Source organism: Acanthopagrus latus, chromosome 9 (genome assembly GCF_904848185.1).
Source record: "Acanthopagrus latus isolate v.2019 chromosome 9, fAcaLat1.1, whole genome shotgun sequence".
Lineage (NCBI taxonomy): Eukaryota > Metazoa > Chordata > Actinopteri > Spariformes > Sparidae > Acanthopagrus > Acanthopagrus latus.
In genome coordinates, this window is record NC_051047.1 from 15,684,889 (window position 1) to 15,704,850 (window position 19,962).

The 19,962-nt window shown below is 43.2% G+C and overlaps 1 protein-coding gene and 1 long non-coding RNA gene across 10 annotated transcripts in view; one reads left to right on the forward strand and one right to left on the reverse strand.

Annotated features, from left to right (window-relative positions):
* Positions 1-19,759, forward strand: part of csrnp3 (cysteine-serine-rich nuclear protein 3) — a 29,519-nt gene extending 9,760 nt beyond the window's left edge. For 2 of the 9 annotated variants that reach the window (XM_037108671.1, XM_037108672.1), the window contains 5 exons: positions 7,568-7,641; positions 11,603-11,771; positions 14,110-14,369; positions 14,489-14,785; positions 15,781-19,754. In XM_037108671.1, coding sequence (XP_036964566.1) covers positions 11,609-11,771; positions 14,110-14,369; positions 14,489-14,785; positions 15,781-16,914 — 1,854 coding nt within the window. In that variant the 5' untranslated portion in view covers positions 7,568-7,641; positions 11,603-11,608 and the 3' untranslated portion in view covers positions 16,915-19,754. Of the gene's footprint in view, positions 1-7,217; positions 8,783-9,156; positions 9,268-11,602; positions 11,772-14,109; positions 14,370-14,488; positions 14,786-15,780 lie in introns of those variants that run through there. The other 7 variants (XM_037108665.1, XM_037108663.1, XM_037108664.1 and 4 more) reach the window with 7 other exon arrangements.
* LOC119025277 lies at positions 4,584-6,809 on the reverse strand. The gene is made up of 2 exons (XR_005076756.1): positions 6,524-6,809; positions 4,584-4,982 (listed from the first exon to the last, which is right to left on the reverse strand). It is a non-coding gene; the product is annotated as an uncharacterized LOC119025277 (long non-coding RNA).
* Positions 19,760-19,962: the final 203 nt, after the last annotated feature.

The following is a 19,962-nucleotide window of genomic DNA, read 5'->3' on the forward strand; positions in this document are numbered from 1 at the left end:
GGTCAGTTTGTTTATTCAGTTCCCTCAGCAATGGAAATGAAGAAAGTTTGTTCAATTTTTTTTTGTTTGGACATTAAATATCAGTTAATGAAGCTCCTCGTCTTCTGATTAGAATTTCTTCTCCAAAACTACGTAGCACGCCTTTAATTGCATTTTGATTTTTGGCACATGACTGAAGGATCTTTGTCTGTTTATGCAGTGCGTCAGTTTAAACCTAGCGTGTGGTCAGCAATGTGTTATTGTGCTCTACCTAAACACGATGGCAGTGCGTACAGATTAAGGCGCCCCGCTGAAAAACACGTTCGGCTGTGGCCGTGTGTGTGTTTGTGTTTCTCTCGGTGGCAGGGATCCTCCGCTGACATCATCTGTAGCTGTATAATCATCCAGGCCACAGCCTCTCCTCAGGGGAGTCCAGCTGAGACCAAGCCTCTTCCTCCATATCTATCTATTTATCTCCCATCTCTCTCTCTCTCTCTCTCTCTCTCTCTCTCTCTCTCTCTCTCTCTCTCTCTCTCTCTCTCTCTGCTGAGCTTTCTCCCACTCTCCTTCAAGGTTGCCGCGTATGGCAGCGTGTGACATCAGTGATGGATGGGTTTGAGCTCAGACTGGCTGCGTGCGTGGCCCAGGATCTTTTGTGGTTTTCGGGGGTTTGTCTTTTGGTTCCGCTGGAATGCGCCCTCAGTCGCTCAGACGGGGTCTGCCGCAACGAAAAAAATAAATCAAATTGTTTCTCACATTTGAAAAAAAAAAAGAAAAAAAAAGAAAGAATTAATAAAAAGATCTGCCAAGCCATCTGCGCTGCATAAATGTGTGCTTCATCACTGTGGAAACACTAGTAGTCTGTGAGGCGACCGGCCATATTGAATGGCATAGGCGTTTGGCAGACGCAGAACAAGGAAGCAAATCCGCAATCTATATCAATCTGTACCCACCCAACCCCACCCCTGCTCCGTCACACATACACATTTGGCTGTCACTGAAAGAGTCTGATGATCCAGCTGGAGGAACTGCGTTGTCTAAAAAAAATTCTATTTATATGCAAATAATTGGTTTATACATATGTGAAAAACTAATTAGAGATTTATGCATATTTACCTTCTGTATTTCACCTACTGTGACACAGACGTACTGAATGTCAGTGTTGCTGTTTAGATATATGCACTATGAAACACTGACAGGTGGAGTAGATAAGATTGAACACAATGCAACATTTCCGCTGCGAAACCCAAGATCCTGGCGCTCGTGTGGGTGTTCTTTGACACGTACCGACCGCATAAATCCCCAGCCCTCATATTAAAACCACTGACATCGATCAGCCACGAGGATATGGTGTAGTGATGTGGCTGATTTGGGTTTTTGCGGGTTGTGAGGAGGGGCCTTGGACTCTCAGTCGGGGATTGGTTGGCACTTTGAGCTCTGCGCAGAGATGAGAGACTGAAGTCGACTCGAGTCAGTGTTTCGATGACTTGCAACTGGACCTAACAGGAAATAAATGACTTGACTCTCGTTACATTCAATGTTTGTATTAATCTAGGTAGTGTTTCATTGTTTAAAAGTGATGAGGAGGGAATATTCTTTGGATTGAGGAGAAATTTAAAAAATAGCACCTTTTTCTAACAGGTCAGATGAATTGGCCAATGATATCATTATAAGATGGGTAACACCTAGTCTTTTCTCTGTATAAAGATTACCTACTGCAAGTGAGACTGCTGTTTCCTGCTTGAATTGCTTGAGACTATATTGAAATGACTTGAGAGTCACATGTCCAGCTCTATGTCAAGGTTTTCTAGTCAGGGGGTCACTAGTTTTAATGTTTTGTCTAATTAATGTATATTTTCCTGAACTTGTGTACTGACATTTTGGTTGTTGTTTATCAGTGAAGACAACAACTCCCATGATCCCATGCAGTGAGCAATTTTTGATGGATTGAACGAACTAAAGCCGAAGCACAGCCACTATTGCTTTCGGCTAATTAGTTTGGAATTGCTAAATGTGTTAGCAAATTCTTCACGCGATATAAGTCCGTCGTCGTCGTGTTTTTGGTCTTCACCAGCTCAAAATCTGGGCCGTCAGCTCGCCTTTCTCCATTATTAACTTGTTTACTTTGACTTCACTGCTGTTTCCTGCTTTTCACAGTATATTACCAGCAAGCAGTATTCAACAGAATTAATCTTAATCTTCATCTGAACACTTCCATGATCTGAGTGTGTTTGCTGGAATTAGCCAGTCCAGCCAGGTAATGAGCTTTAAGAGTCTCGAAGCTGCAGAGTCAGATGTGTTCTCAAAATATCTTAGCAGTCCTCGTACAAAACTGAAATGTACCACGTCTTTATTGGACAGTCTGTTCCTGGAACCACAGTATTTACTGCAGCGAGGGTGCAGGTCATCATGGATCAACATGGATGTGCCTTGTTTCTCGTCAGCCTCGTCTTTGTCTTGTGTGACCTGTTGGAAAATATTTATCATAAACTTCTCTACCAAAGAGATGTCTGCCTGTGCAATGTATTGATGTTCTGTGACATTCCAGCACCACTGTCTCTAATATCTATAGCTGCCTGGTAGCCAGAATGTAGGTTTAGTCAGACATTATGACTATATGGCCTTTTATGGATCTATTTTCCAGTGGATGTCCATCATTTCCAGGGGGCGCTTCTTTGGTTTATTATCACTTTGCTTTTTAACATTTTGTGCTGATTGATACAGTGACATTTGTAATTATATAAATGATCTTTATTTGTTAGCTATAAACATGTATCCCCACCCCTATGTAATCATGTTCATAGTAAATATTAGGGAATGCAAGATAAGGGTATTTTTTTAGCTAATGATAACTGATAAAATAACATATGCAGCCCTGAGGCTGAGAAAGGCTCAGTGTGTAGTGAACAAGGATGGATGATTTAATATTCCATAGCTCTAAAAGAATAATTCTGTTTGTTGGTGTTCATTTGTGATTTGTTGAAGTCTTTTCACCCTGTTTTGTCTTGCTATGCCAAGTGAATGTGAAAGTTCACTGAAAAGAGTTATATTATCTTATCAGTAGATGCTAATGTTACATTTCCAAAAACCAGGCTGATAAAGATTTTGTGCATCAATGAAATATGATCACAAAGAAGTGGTCTATGACACACGTCGGGGTGTAGCACAGATTACTTTTATCTACTCGCTCTCGATGGCCTTGGAAATGCAGACTTGGCGCCCTACAGTTCCAATTCTCAATGATGGCCGGAGGCATTATGATGTGTATGCCGCCACTTCATAGATAAGATGGTGGAGACCCTTGGCCTTTGACTTGAAGCTATATAAGTTAAAGAGCCCGCCATCTCTTCTAAATGCTACATCCACCTACGGTGAGATGGCTATATTGGATGTTACGAAGGTGATAAGCAGGGTGGATAAAGTGATTCATCCTCGCTTCACTCGGGTCTGATTCATGGCGCTGCTGCTAAACTGTCAAGACTCTCATGAGGCCAGACAGTTCAGAGTTCTAAATGTTTTGGTCACGGCTGTTTTTTTTCACACCTTTAAACTCAACTCATGCACTCCCTCTAAAGGTCTTGTAACACTAATGCTGTGCAAAGGACACTGGGAAGAGCGATCAGACAAAGGTTGTCGATGAGACAGGTCTTGTGTTATAGCTGAGACAAAAGGCCACTTTGGTCGCGCTCTGTAAAAGAAGAAGCAAACAAACACACAAACAGCGCCCTTCTATATTTGCTTATTTGTTTTTAATAATCTGCCTCTGTGTCATTAAAAACATACTTAAACCTAAGCCAGTTACCTTTCATCCGTCACAGTGGGAGCTGGGCTGGTCTTTTGCATATGACCTCAGTACGGCTACACAAATGATTAATTTTAGACCCTTCTCTTTGTTTATTTTTCTGCCAGCTGTCTTCAATTTCCTCCATTGAAAGAGGAAAAGCCTTTTGAAAGTCAGAGCAAATATAGGTCACCATCGCCGGCGCAGTGGTGTAACAAATGCCATCTCTCCGGCTTATGTTTTGCATTTTATGCAACAGGGCAGCAGCCCATATGTGTGGTGAATCATTAAAGGGATGCAGATGGGGTCATCTAATAACACATTTCATGAAAGGTTCAGGGGAGGAAGGGATCAGGAGAACAGCCAGGTTAAAACAACGAATATATTGTATGTTATTACAGTTCATTCAGTTCATTCATTCATGGAAACAAAGAGAGTGTGTTTATTTAGCTTGTTAAGGCATAAAATCTCTCTCTTCTGATTAAAATGTCTCACCACGTCTCATTTAAGGGAATGAAAACAGAAGGGTTTTTATGGTTGAACAAACAGTCAGTATCTGTATGTCTACAGTAGAACAGTAACATATTTTTTTGTATATCTAGAAACTGGTATATCGCTGCAACCCTGACTCCTACCCATTTCCATTATACAAATTTGAATACAGATGTTGCTCAAACTAAAGCAGAGACAGTGACTTTGCTTTAAACCCTTGCCACGCTGCCTAGAACTATACCCCACAGATCAAACAGACCTATTTGTCTGTCGTTGGCAATCATTTTTATTACAGGGCCTAGTGGAGACACACACACACACACACCAGCTGTGACATGGACAACAGCTCTGTCATTTTATACATTATGATGATGAAGGTATCAGCTTTCTCGTCAGTCCAGTTAGATGAGATACAGCATCATTTATCTACAGTAGGTGGTACAGTAATCCAGACCATCTCAGTAACAGTACATATGTTGTGCCAATGATACATACATGGGGTAAACAAAATAAATGACTTTTCTCCCTAACTGTGTCGGACTGAATAGGTCCGTTTTTGTGTCCACTGCTCACGTCGAACGCGTATCTCGTTGCTGCAGTTGTGTTGGTGTGCCTGCTCGCTCTGAGGTGTCTGTGATTCAGTCATAAACAGCCAGCTGTAATCTCTGAGTGCTCAGCAGAGTCTGTCAGAGGACAGTCAGCACACTTCCCCTGGCTTCCTGCGTGCACACTGTAAAGGAGCCATTTCAGAGCACAACATCACTATTAGAAGGGATCTAAACCCTTAAATAATACACTATCCCCGCTACAGCTACTCCTCCTCAATGTACACAGTCCAGGGTAACCTCTAATTGTCGCTAAGAGTCATTCAGATCTGTGATTATCTCTGAAGGTACAAGACCAAATGAACTCAAGGCTGCATGCTAATGTATCTTAGACTGTAGCTGGATGATGTTATATAGTACACGACAGAGAGAGACGGTATGTGCAGGGTGCACAACAGGGATGGAGGAGGAGTGCAGCAAGGACACTGGTGAGGATGCAGAACATTGCAGGGTCGAATGACTGTTATTTTCGTCAAGCTGCATCAAAGGAACGACACCAGAATGTTGACTTTTATAGACGATATAGTGATAATTAAATCCATTAGAGAGCCATAAAAAAGAAGGTAAATGTGAGGATTTAAGTGAATTCTTGATAGTAATGTCATTTAATGTGTTAGAGTTGCAACAACCAATTTGTTGTCAATTAACAAATTGATAGCCATTTTATTGTTCTCTAATTGATTCTTAGAAATTCTCTCATTCCAGCTTCTTAAATACGAAATGTGTTTCTTTACTTTATGACAGTAAACTGAATGTCTTTAGACAAAACAACAAGACATTTGAGGACTTCGTCTTAGGCTTTGGAAAGCGTTAATCGATATTTTTCAACATGTTCATTACCTGCTCAGCCCCATGTTGATGGAGGGTCAGGGGAAGATTCTGCAGTATTCTCCTAAATGACTTTTTAAAATGTAACATAAACAACTAAAAAAAAACAAACAAATATAAAATAGCTCCATGCAGCTCATATGGCATAACTGGAAAAAAGACTTAATTAACGCCCATGATGCATGGTCAATCTCGCTTTCCTACCTCGGACACGGTCTGCGCTAACGCTTTTAGCTCGGCAGCTGCAGCAAAAATGTTAGCTTTAAAAAGGGTGCAAATGGAATCTCTGGGCTTCTAGGACACTCTGATCATGCAGGATGAACTGTTATATGTTTTTTCTATGTGTCTATTATATGTGGGATTTTTTTGTATTACATTTTAATACAAGTCCCCATCTACTTCAGTTGTTTAGTAGAATGCTGCAACGCTGTTTTGTTTGAAGGACCAGAATTGTTTTGCGCGCGACGAAACTTCCTCTGACTTGCCATCCACATGGGGCGGAGTAGATAATGGCTGAATTTTCATTTTTAGGTGAACTGACGTGAACAGACAAATAGATCAACAATGAATAATTATTATTTGCAGCCTTGCACTCTTGCGATTCTCACCCACTGTGCTGAATGCTGCTCAGACGCAGTCATTTGTTTTTTAAAGGCTGTAATGCTGAAGCCTGGAGGCTTAGTGCTATCCTGTGCGAGGAAGTGCTGGAGCGTTTATGTTGACATACAGTCCAATTGAGTGCAAGAATGATATAATGGCTCTCTGACTGCACAGGCCGAGGCCCCACTAACTCTTCTGCAGAACTTCCTGGCATAGGAAGCGCTGGGAGCACATTTACCTCTGAGCTGACAAATCTTATTTCCTCGTGGATGAGGCAGTTGATATTTTTCTTGTCAGCCTCGTCCAGCTTTATGATTCTCCTGCTTAATTTTTCTGGGCACAAACGAGTTTGCAGCTGGATGTTTTCTCTGTTTTTTTTGCCAGCATTTTTTATATGAACACGGTGTCATGTTCTGTGATTCCATTTGATTTATCCTGGATTCCGAGCTTTTATTTTGTAGGGTTTTTTTTTTCTTCACTCTTGATTTGGATTTTCTTCACTCTATGTTGTTCTTGGCATCAGATGTTTCCCCTTTTTCCTCCCCCCCCCACAAAACTACTCTCTCTCTCACTCCACCTCTTCCCTATTCTCCCCCTCCTCTTTACTATTCCCCCTCCTCTCTCTGCATCCCCTTCACACTTACCCATTTCTCCAACATTCTGTCTTCTTCCCTCTTCCTGACCCCCCCCCAGTACCTCCTCTCATACCTCCTCCTCCTCCTCCTCCGCCATCCTCACCCTCCTCCCCTTCCCCGGCTCATGTTGGTAAAAATATCTGCAGACAGCAGGAGCAGAGGCACGCCTGACTCCCTCTCTCTCTCTCTCTCTCTCTCTCTCTCTCTCTCTCTCTCTCCCTCTCTCAGACATCCCACCCATGTGATCTCACAGGCTGCCTCTGCTCTGCTCCACTCTGCTCCAGTCAGGCTCCTGCCTTTCAGCCGGCTGCAGCTAATGAGCCTTTGTGTGGCCAAAGAGAGAGAAACAGAGAGAGAGAGAGAGAGAGAGAGAGGGAAACGAGCACAGTGACAGACAGAGAGTTGAAGTGAGAAAGACAGTAGTCCTGTAACAATAAAAGCATATGGTGCCGACAGTGCTGAGAGTCCTGATCCGGAGAATTACAGGTCTCTCTGTCTCTCTCACTCTCCTGCACCCTTTTTTTTCCCTTTTTTATCCCCCCACTCATGCCCCTTGGAGCTCAGGGGTCGCAGCAAGTCAGTAGACTGGAATAAAATGGGAACCTCTTCATTCATCATGGTTTTTTTTTTCTGCTTCTTTTGAATAGCCACATTTATGATTGTGCGCCTATGCTGCTGTAAGGAGAGGTGAAAGGAGTCACAGACTCGCCAGTGGATACAGGTCAGTTGTTCCTGTGAGGGCCGGTGCAGGCACACACACACACACACACGCACACACACGCACGCACACACGCGCGTGCACACACACACACACACAGAAGTGTTGTCTGGTCACTGTGGGACTCATGTGTCATGACTTGCTCCAGATGCCATAGGCTTCATGGCATCACTCAGTCAGTATGAGTGTTTTGATCACCGTGTTATACCATCGATTCATTGCGATTGCTGGAATCTTGTGAATGACGAGTGGGGGTGGGGGAATCATTCAGAATCTAAGTGTGCTGCTGTTGATTAAGGACAGGACTTTGTCTTCCACAGATGATGAGAGGCAAACACAGGGAGGGGCTTTCCAAGCTGGCTTTTGCTGCATTATTTTCTCTGGGATTTTCTCCCTTGTACCATAGTGTGTGCTGCCCGGCCGTGATTAGTGGTAAGGCAACAGTGGAGACAAAGAGAGAGCTGTTGGAGAGGAGCAACAATCTCTGGTTTTTATTTAGCCACAAAGAGAGAGTTTCACCCGAGATTACCCACAGCTCCGTGGTTAATGATGTCACCCGAGATGTCAAGATTTTAACTTTTCATGCCGTCACAAGAACATGTAAATGAACCAGTGCTGGGAGGACGTGGGATAAATGTTCAGACGTCGTTTAAGTTGCTCTGACACTGATGCTTTACTGCGGAGAACCTCTCCATACAGTATGTAACACTGGAGACGCTGTCGTATGAGAGAGCCCTAGTTGTTGAGAGAGTACATTAGAATCTCCATGGAAACCATTTTTGGCATCAAAGCCCAGTGCAGCATCAGCTGAGGGCTAAGCATACAAATAGGTTTCCAACAATGGTATCTAATTAGGACCCTCGCTAGGAAATGGACTGAAATTGCACAGGTCGTTTTCTGGTGGAAATTTCCACTCCTGTTGGCCAACAGATGAAATGAAACAGATAATCCAGTTCCTTCGCTGCTCAGTGTTTTTTTTTAAATCTCGCAAGACTAATTCAATATTTTAGAGCAGGATTGGTTCATTAGTTAAAGATGACACATTATGCTCATTGTCAGGTTCGTCTTTATTTTGGGTAACTACTAGAATAGGTGTACATCTATTAAAGGGGCACTATGTAGATGGGGGATTATTTCCAATGAGGTAATAATACAAAATCAGAAAACATGTTTTTTTTTTTTTTCTATAACTGAATAAACAAGCTTTTCTCAGAGGAAAAAAAAGTCCCCAGGACACTGTTTTAAGCTAGACGGGTGGCAGGGTCCGCCACATCTTAACAAAGTAAAACACTGTGAAACTGTGTTGTACTTTAAGGTCAGTTTATGTATTCGGTTTATTCAGGCATGAAAAGGAAGAGGGTTTGTTTAATTATTAATTTTAAGGCATTAAAAATTCTACTGATTACAATTTCTTCCCCAGAACTACACGTTGCACTGTTAATATCACCATGCTGTGTCATATTTACTCAGAAAAGTGTTGCTTTCTTGTCAGTCTGAAATATCTCTCGCTCGGCGCAGATTTCACCTCCAAAAGAATTCTTTCTGAGAAAGACACGGTTTCCCTGACGGACTGCTCTCTCCTCCGCTCTCTCCCTCGCCCAGATGGAGGATGCCTCACATTCCTCAGTTGTAGGTAGAGTTGTTGACTCTGGAGGGTCTCCAAATGCTGGTGGTGCCATGTCACCGCACTGAACAAGCACAGCCTCCTGGGAACAATGACCCTCTCGCTGGCAGCGCCAGTCCTCTCCGGGTCGCACCTCTTTTTCTCTCAGGCAGCATTTGCATCTGTAATGACTCGATAGCGGAGCCCAGATGAAACACTGTGGCTGTCTGTGAATGGAACTCCCCCACAAGCTGCTCTGGCTGATAGACAGAGCGGGGACTGGGCGAAGGAGATGCATGCTGTCTTTACTGATTCCAGCTTCCAAGAAAGAAAGGCAGCGAGGGAAAGGCTGCCAGTCATAGCGAGCCTCGCTGTGCTACAGCAGCGCCGTTGTGTTACTGGGTTTATTTTGAAATGTGACATGACGTTCCAGCTAGTCCTGCAACATTACAATCATTATTGCACTTTGAGGAATAATGGAAGGATATAATTCAAAAGGGGGTAAAAGCTGTAATTACAATTCTATATTGTTTGACAGGTAGAACGCAGAAGTTATTGGAGGCAGTTCCAGTGTAAAGCTGATTAGTTTTAGTGTAGCTGACTGATGAGCTTGTTCTTGTTTATATGTCTAATTGCTTCATCAGTCAAAGGGAGCTAATGGCCCCCTCTCATTTGACATTGAAGGGCTCCGTAACAGCCTCTGTATGAGGAGCTGGAGCTGATTTTACTGAAGTGTAGGGCTGCACAGTTTAATGGGCAATATGTGAGAATTTCAGTCACAAACATTAACTCCTATTATCGACAGAATGTGAAAAAGTGGATGTCTGTTGTGTGTTGCAGCGATATCTACACCCCGAGCTCCCAATCTAAACCTCTAGCTGCATAGCTGACTGTGCTAACTAGCTAATGACAGCTAAATTAGCAGCAGTAAGCAGTTATTCTGTTGATATCCTGCCCCCAACTTGCTTTGAGTGTAACTTAGACAGGTGGCCGATCCTCATATATTGCACCTTTCATCAAAATATTAGTAAAACTGCAGTATGACCGAGTGAAATATCCAGATCGCAGAAGCTGCTCATTTCTGGGAGAAGATTAAAGGTGCACTCTTTGGGGAAGAAAAATCTGTATTGATTGATTTTCATGTCTCAACAAACTCTCTTTGTTTTCATGACTGAATGTGAAAAAAAAGATTACAATATTTTATGACACAGCAGTATTGACTGTAGAAGATTAAAGGCTACATTTTGATATAGATTTTCTAAATTGCTCTGTGGTGACCATGCATGGGGCAATATGCTAATCTCATGTCATGATCATCCTGTCCGACATCACGATCATGATGTCTTCCTACACAAATAAAGGATGAATAAATGGTGGTAAACACATCTCCCTGTCATTTTTAGTTTGGAATCCTTAGTATTCAACACATTTTTGTGGGGGATACAATGTGCAAGTCATGCCTTCAGCAGCAGTAAAAGGTTTAGGCAGTTAAAAATACATTTGTAAACCAATAAAAGGTCTGAACGTCAGCGAGCTAGACATCTTTTTCAAGTCATTCATGTGATATCCTCACAGGAATGACGACAATAATCCCAATAATTAAATTTCACCGTGATCAATCTGAGTGTTCTTTATCATGATCTGCCATAAAATCTTTTATCATCCCATCCCTTGCAGTGACTGTGGCTTCATTGATTTCATTCATTTTCTGTAGGAAGCTTCTGCCCGAACAGAAGCTCATAACAGACACACAGGATGTCACTGTCAGCAGCTTCACCTATTCTTCCTTTAGCTCTGCACGGTGTGTGTGCTATGTACAGGTCACGTTGTGTCATGCGCAGAATGCACCAGTGTAAATATACATTTCCTCCTAAATTTGTTGCATTAAGGTATTTTTATGAGATGTTTTCTTCCATATAATGTGCAGTAATTTACACTTCAATCCAGTGGATGTTGTTTTTGAAAGCAAATAAATGCAATCACATAATTCTTGCACGTTTTCACCCTGACCAGAAGCAGCGTTGCTCATGTCTCTGTTTTCCTCCAGCCTCTCAATCAAACACAGCAGAATGAACTTCCTGTAAAGCAGAAGTAGTATGTAATTAGCAGCTTTCTCCTTCCATCTCAGCTCCTTTGTGCCAAGGTGATCAATCGCTCAGGGAGCCCCTGGGAGCCGGGATAGCGGCAGGAGTGGCTGTGTGTGTGTGTGTGTGTGTGTGTGTGTGTGAGGGGAGGTAGGAGGAGGAGGGAGGAGGGGGAGGGAGTCTGGGTCTCATTGCTAATTGAGTGTACTGAGGATTATGAAGGCCCTAAACTGGATATTAAATAATGTCTGGCCCCTCTGCTGTCTTTGGGTTTCAGGTGCAGATGCGGCGGGCCATGAGCGGAATACTGAAGAGGAAATTTGAGGAGGTGGAAGCCTCCTCCTCCCCGTGCTCTTCCTTGCGGGAGTCTGATGATGAGGTCTCCTGCAGTGAGAGCGGGGATAGCAGTGACAGTGTCAACCCCTCCGCCTCGGGCCCTTTCACCCGTGAGTGCCTGCGCCTTTTAAATTTCATCCACCCCGCCCGGTGTGGCTAACGTGCGCTATTGACAGTAAGATTGATGTCATCATTCCATCTCGAGGAAAACAGAGCTGAAGCACTGAGAGGGGTTTTTCTAATCAAGACAAGAACAACAGGCGGATTTTTCTGTAGCGCACAATCAGTGCAGGTCAAAGAAAACGGATCTGCACGTCTGTTGATAACGTGAATTTACAGTCAAGGCTGTGCAGGGGAGAGGAGAGGAGGCTGAGCGATGCCCAGAGTCTCACGCTGTAATAAAGGAGAAGGATGTGCAGGCAGCCTCCCTCATTAGGAACAGCGTCAGTGTAAAGGCCGAGCCAGAACAATGAGCTGATGCAGGCTCAAGCTGCGAGTGTGCAACACTGTTGGTACTGTACATGGAAATGTACCACTCTCTAAGAACACTGAATTATTGTCTTTAAACTGAGAAAATCATGTTTGGATTAACAAAAGACATAACCTCATGATCCCTGGTGGATCCCCTGGTTAACCACTCGTTCTGTAAAATGTCTAGCAGTGGGAAATGCCCGTCACATTTTCCTCGAGCCTAAGGTCTTTAAATGTTGAGGTTTGTCTGACCCACCTTAAAAATATTCAAATTATAATTATTCAAAAACAGAGAAAAGCAACACATCTTTGCATTAAGGAAGACGAAACCATCAGATGCTCTTTGCTCAATTACTCGGATGACTAAACAATAATCAAAACAGTTGGAGATGTCATTTTAATTGTCTAATCTGTAAAGTATTTTGTTATATATGACTTTTTATGTCAAGGTGCCATACAAGTAAAGATTTTTACAAATGCTTCGAGCATGCTCTGCTGCTGAGAGATTCCACACTTCTTAGACCTCAGCACCTCAGCTCACACTCGACTTTGTATTAAAGAATTCAGTCTGAATGGAAGATAAACCAGCCAGAAGAGACGAGTCTCCTCAGCGGGGTTGAAAAGGACACCGAAGTCATGACTAATAAATAACACGGCGCACGTGTGTGAATCTTAATATGAAAAAAGATGAGACAGACCGTGAACGAAATAGATAACACAGTTGTAGCTTATTAATCTTTCAGGGGAGGGGGATTATGAAAGCTTCCGGATACTCTGTGCCAAAAGAAAATCTCAGTAATACAAATTCTCGTAAAAGGAGCAAAGAGAGGGGTCACGTTTGGACAAGCGTGTGTGGTTTGTGAGCATGCACACTGAATGTGCGTTTTGATGATTTCACTACGATGTTATTCGTGTGTGTGAATGACACGCAGATGGGTGACAGGGTGCCCCCCCCCCTCCCTGCAGCCAGACATAAGTAGGGTGCTGACTCCCCCAGAGGGGCTGAGCGTGGCCTCTGTGTCAGCTGCAGCTGCTGGTGGAGAAACAAGCAAACGAGGGAGCTAGCGCAACGTGAAGACGCCTCTCCTGTGAAGAGACATGTGACTGTATAGTGATTGACTGCCTCGGCACAGAGATGAGACAATTAAGTCCTGATTGGTTTGACACCCCACACTGTTGTGTTGGAGGGAGGAGAGAGAAAAAAAACACCTGTAATGTGTTTGTTTTGTCTGAATCTCAGAAAAAATTTTTTCTCAAAAAAAAAAAAAAGGCTGTTTACATAGACCTTAACATCTGTTCTGCTGTTTTGACACTTAAAAAATCAGGCTGATAGCTGTTTGCATTTCTTAATGAAGCTCGTCTCATGCTCCGGTCTGACAGCTCTTCATCTGCAAAAGAAGCGCATTGTCCCTCTTGTGTGGTGTGGCTAGCTGTCTGAACCAGATGGTTCCTATTTGTCCTGTCTGTCTGATACGGAGGGGTGAATGCTGGGAACGCTGCTTCCGTGAACCAGCGCTCTTCATCTCCGGGCCAGGCAGGGGATTATTTATGCTCCACCGTTGCCCTCCTCTCTGCCCCTCCCTCTCGTAAGAGCGCTCCTTAAAAAGACACACCGAGGACTCGCATGCAGAGCTGTGATGAAATCCTTCCCTACAAAGCTGAGCTAAGATATGTAGAGGGAGCTCGCTGCAAAGCTGGCGAGGAAAGAATCCCTCATATTCCAGGCGTTTGAGGACAATGCTTTCTGCTAGCGTGTCCCACATTTTGCCATAAAGACGTCACTTATCTTAACAGGCTTTACATGGCTATGAAACAGTTGTACTCCAACATGAAAGAACGTATAAATGATAAGAATAATGTGTTCTTGACTTAATTCTTTCCACAATGGACTAAGGAATTGTCAAAACTGTGTACAACCAACGTGACATGTGAAGAAAAAGAGTTTACATGCCACGGTTCCCTCTTTTCCCTTTGCAGCTGACTCAATCTTGAAGAGAGAGAAGCGCCTGAGGACACGAAGGGTGCATTTTGAGAATGTGACAGTGTACTACTTCAGCCGGCGGCAGGGCTTCACCAGCGTGCCCAGCCAGGGAGGCAGCACGCTGGGCATGTCCAACAGGCACAGCTGGATCAGGCAGTACTCACTGGGTGAATTTGCCCTGGAGCAGGAGAGGATCCACAGAGACATGCTCCGAGATCACCTGAAGGAGGAGAAACTCAACTCAATCAAACTCAAGGTAGATAATCTGTGAAGGATTGCATAACATATCGTCTTTTAACAGATGCCAGTAGTAGGAATTTTAAAGGCCTGGAAGATTTGGTTCCCTGTAAAAATGTGTTTCCCTCTTGTATTCAGCTGACTAAAAACGGCACCGTGGAGTCTGAAGAGGCCAACACGCTCACGGCGGAGGACATCTCCGACGATGACATCGATCTGGACAACACAGAGGTGGACGAGTACTTCTTCCTGCAGCCTCTTACCACTAAGAAGCGAAGGGCACTGCTGCGCTCCTCTGGGGTGAAGAAGATTGACGTGGAAGAGAAACACGAGCTGAGGGCTATCCGGATGTCCAGAGAGGACTGCGGCTGTGACTGCCGCGTCTTCTGTGACCCGGAGACCTGTGCCTGCAGCATCGCAGGGATCAAGTGCCAGGTAAATCCCAGGACATGCATGTGTTTCACTTTTAGCCTGTGGGCTGTAAACAGAAAAACAGACTGTACATTTAAAGAGGAGGATTAATGACTGGTAAGGTACGTTAAAGGGGATCCATTATACTTATTTCTAGCTCTATATTTTGTATTCTGGGGAAACAAACTGTTTTAGCTCCTGTCTGTTTCATGCCCCCCTCCCCAAAAGCTCACTCTAATCGAACAAACTTCTAGAGGCCTGCTCAAAGGGCAAAAGACCATATTTACACAACTACCATTTTCCTGACATAATGATCAGGGTGGGAAGCTCAGACGTTATCATTTCACCACTTCCTGATTCCTTATCCTATTTTACGAAGAGAACTCACTAGAGAACTAACTAGAAGTATAAGGAGTTTGCTGATTGGAAGACGGCTTTACTTGGCAATCAAGCAGCTGTGGTTAGCTAGTTAACTCAGTTAGCTGTAGTCCTGATTCTACAAAGGCTGGGAGTTCAGAGCACCAGAGGGATGCTTGTAACTAAGGCAACAAGTAAAGATATCTGTCCATCAGGAACCTTAGAAACTCAGAAAAATTACTGAGAGTTCAGACAGAGCAGCTTGAGGGAGAACCACAAATATTTTCTCTATGAATATGATCCAGATCAGAGTCCCGGTTGGACCTGTTGTAAATCGCCTCCATACAAATAGTTGTAGATGTTAATGCCGTTGAAACAACAACAACAAAAGGTTCAGACGACAGATTGTGCTGGGGGCGTGGCTAAGGGAGGTGCCTGGAAAGTTATGTCATCACAACATCATTTAAAGACACAGTTACTGAATACGAGCTGTGTGCATGTCCCCAAATATTAGGCATTTTGATACTTTCACAGTGTCTTAATAGCACCTTGACCTGCTTTATAATCACAAAGACATGGGAATCTCACTTTGTACAACATGGGAAAGAGTTTCACATCTTATCATCCAGTGAATCGCACACTAAATATGATGTTTTCCTTAGGTGGACCGCATGTCATTTCCATGTGGCTGCACAAAAGAGGGCTGCAGCAATTCAACCGGCCGAGTGGAGTTCAATCCCATCCGTGTTCGGACCCATTTCTTGCACACCATAATGAAGCTCGAGCTGGAGAAGAGTCGTGAGCAGCAGCAGGCATCTCCAACCAACGGTTACCGTGGCGAGACTAACGACCTGGGAAGCGGAAACCCTCTCGTTCAGTCCCAGCACCGGTTGGAGTACTCTCTGTCAGACGCCGTCCCGCAGACGGCCAGCATGCACCTGCAGGCTTCGGACGATATGGAGGAGACGCTTGACGATGACGAGGAGGAAGAGGACGAAGACGACGAGGAGGAGGAAGAGGAAGAGGAGAATGAAGATGACGACGAGGATGAGGAGGATAGTAGCAGCGTTTGCAGCGGCCTCTCCGACTCCAGCACGCAGAGCCTAGCCAACAGCGACTCTGAAGACGAGGAGGACGATGAAGACGAAGAAAAGCCTGAGCGCTTTCAGGATGACATGACGAGCCCGCCAGCGTCTCACACTGAGGTGGTGCCGTTGTCCTCTGTGCTGTGCTACAGCGATGGCTCCGTGGCGCATGATAACCACATGAACGGAAACACTTACTTAATGAACTCCTCTTCGGCTGAGTACTATCAGCTGGGGAGCTCCAGTGCCGTCTCTAATGGCCAAACCAGTCAACCAAGTAAACCCTACGGGGAAGCCTTAGCATTCCAGGATCCAGTCAGAACAACCAACGGCAGCGCGGCCCAAGGACCCTTCAACCTGACTGCTGAGCAGTACACAGACTACTCGAATCAGGCCGAGGAGCAATACGCAGCTAATCACCATTTAGCTCTCACCAATGGCACTACTGCCACCCCGCTGACCTGCTACACACCTGATCAGGAGAAGGTGTTGTTGAAAGCAGCGTTTGTGGAGCAGCCGGACAACCAGGCGCAGACGCAGTTTCAAAACTACCTGAACAATAACACGCAGAGTTCCTACAACTCGTGCGTGACCGCTGAACAGCCACAGCAAGAGTCCAGCGTTAGTGGACATTCTGACCTGACCTTGCTAGCAAACAACACTAAGAACCTCCCTTTACCAGACCATTGCCCCGAAGTCGCAGCCATTTAGTGGGTCTCAACTTTTGAAGTGTTCTTTCTTCTGTTATCATGTCTTAACTTGAGCCTGGCCAAGCGGCATTTTAAGGGATCATAATCATGGCCTTTTTGCATCATCTGACCTTAAATTTCAAAGCAATTTACAGCACCGTGGTTCATTCACATCTGTAACTATAAAGCCATAGGTTCATGGTGGAAAATGTTTTTCGAGGACTTATTCGCTCCGCTGCTTCACTGCAAGATGGATCAGTTAAAAAAACACATGAAACATCAGTTACGTCATGCTGTGCAATGTATCTTGTAATTTCAGATGTAAAGTTCTAGTTTTACGCAGATATTGTACTGTAGATGGGACTTTTCTATGTCTACTGTATGTGTCAAATGTGCAAAAAAAAAAGTTTATTGTCAGTTTATTTATTGTTTCTGAATTATGTGTATACTTCTATATTGTAAATGTTTTGATAACAATACGCATGCTGTTTTTGGGGGGGAATCTCGTTAACATTAAGGGGGAAAAAATTGCCATTGTTTTATATGAAAATGTGTTGTATACATCCTTCTTTTGTCACTATTCTATGCTTTTCTATGATTTTGAAAAGCATGAAAAAGCCTGAATTCTTATTTGTATGTTTAGAATATCGGTAGCATATAATGTCAGAAATCAATTCACAGCCTTTTGCACTGACGTGTGGGGGTCCAGTGGCATGCAGTTGGTTTATCTGATGGAAAAGTACGGCCCCTTCTTTTGTCCTCTACTGCGCACTTCTTAGAATAACTTGATTTGCGGGTGTCACCACAAATGAAGATTTGTTCTTGGAAGTGTTTTATTGATACAGGGATATTAATAAAGAAGCACTTTGACATATCTCCAAAAGTATGAGAAGAACAGATCAGATCAGAAACCATCAGTAACCAGGGTCCATGTAATTACTGGAGACAAACTATTGACACAAATTAAAGGTGCAATATGTAAGAATTTTAGTTTGAAACATTCAAAAATGAACAGAAAATATAAACACAATGTGAGGAAATAACAGTTTTGGCACTTATGCATTGTGTTGCAAAGATATCTACTAAAGTTAGCATGCTAACAAGATAGCCCTGGTCCTGAAGACCTCTTTCTCCCAACGGTCCAAAGCTTGTGTGCTAGTGACGTAAACATCAAGACACCCCTGGTAGCATGGTTAGCTGCAGGGTTAATTGAGCTAACAGGCTAATAGTTATTACAGTCCAGGATGTATAATTCGAGAACAGTTAGCAGTGGTTAGCAGTCACTCTGGTGACATGCTACTCCTATTTGTTGGGAGTATGAATTCAACAGGTGGCCAACTTTTACGTACTGCACCTTTCATGTGTCAGTACTTGAAGGTGCAATATGTGAGAATTTTTGATAAAGACATTAAAATTGGCAACAAAATCTGATGTTGGGGATAGCGTCAGGGTTCAATGTGTCATTGCAGAGATATCTACTGAAGTTAGCATGCTATTCAGCTAACCATGGCTCGTCACAGTCCAAAAATCCTGTGCTGGCAGTGTTAACACTCAGAGTCCAGACTGCCAGCTGTACGGCTAACTGAGGTAACTACCTAATGGCAGATACACTTAACAGCTTTTAGTGGTTACTCTGTGATATGCTGCACTCTATTGGTTCGGAGTATGAATATGGACAAGTGGCCAGTTCTTACAAATTGCACCTTTAACTGACTAACTGGTTACCAGATTTGTGTTTAAGCTTCATTCATCTAATATACTGAAATGTTTATTTATGTGGATCCAAGAATGATGTCAGTTTGTTTTATTGAAGTGTTTAGTGCAATAGTGCACAGGGTTTTTTTTTAATACACATTCTATTTTAGAGAAAATCCTCAGTAAAGTGGACTGAGCCGACCCTTAATTGACTGTCATGGTACTTAATATTGTACTCCAAGCACCATTGCTTTGATAAAACAAGAAAACAAAGAAGCCACTGTTTTTAATAACTGTTTATGGGGGGAAACAAATGTTCAAGGTTGACAATCAAAGCTTACTATCAAACATGAGTCATATCAGTATTTAATAGCCACACAATACAACTCTTGAGTCCCATGAGCCATTGAAAATAACTAAACAAGATGATAGGATTTAAAAAAAAAAAAAATCTTTAAACAACCTTCTCACAACAAAAGGACATTAAAATGACTGCTATAGACACTGCAACAATTGAGTGAATAGCATAACTGTAGTACGATGCTGAATTCTTTACCTTGAGCTCTCTGCTCCTGCATGAGTTCAGATATTTGTCCCTCTCCCAAGCTTGCAAATATCTGCCCATATTTAATCGTCACAAGGGTCAGCACTGGAGTCTTATGTGTGTGACTGCGGAGTAGCTGGGACCTCTCACGCCACTTCGACAGTACAAAGGAAGTGTACAGACTGCTTTCAGGCAATCAGTGGCATCACCATGGCCTACAGTGCATATTAATTGTGCCAAAGCGTACAGTGTGAGAAGGCTTAGATACAACGACACCGCATCCAGTTTAAGAGATCCTGTGTTTAATTTTGATTTCCAGTATTTATTATGAATTATATATTGAAATGTGTATTTATTGTGGTTTACTAAAAGTCTGTATTGAGTAAATTGATTCACTATCTTAAAAAAATGACTTTTGTTTCATGCTGGTTGTGAGTTGTAAAAGCTTCATGTGCCTGATTTTGTTTTGTTCTCTTTCTTATTCTGTGAAATGCATACGTTTTGCACAAAATGGTACAGATTTTTTTCATTGTGTTTCAATGTTTTTTTTTTCAACTGTAGATAGAGCCAATTTTATTATTGGTTGTTTCATTTTTAACATGGTTTTGAAATAAATCTAATTCAAAATGTTAGTCCACGCTGTGCTCATCGGTGATTTCTTGGTGCAAAGCGCCCTCTGCAGCTCACAGGGAGTAATGACAGAGTGTCTCAGTACTATCCAACTGAATTTATTGACCTAACAAACAAGACCTCTTAATACCAACAACAGAAAGTTTCCATTGAAGACAAACGCACAAATTCGGTCTGTTCCTCGTCCAGTCGTTTACAATA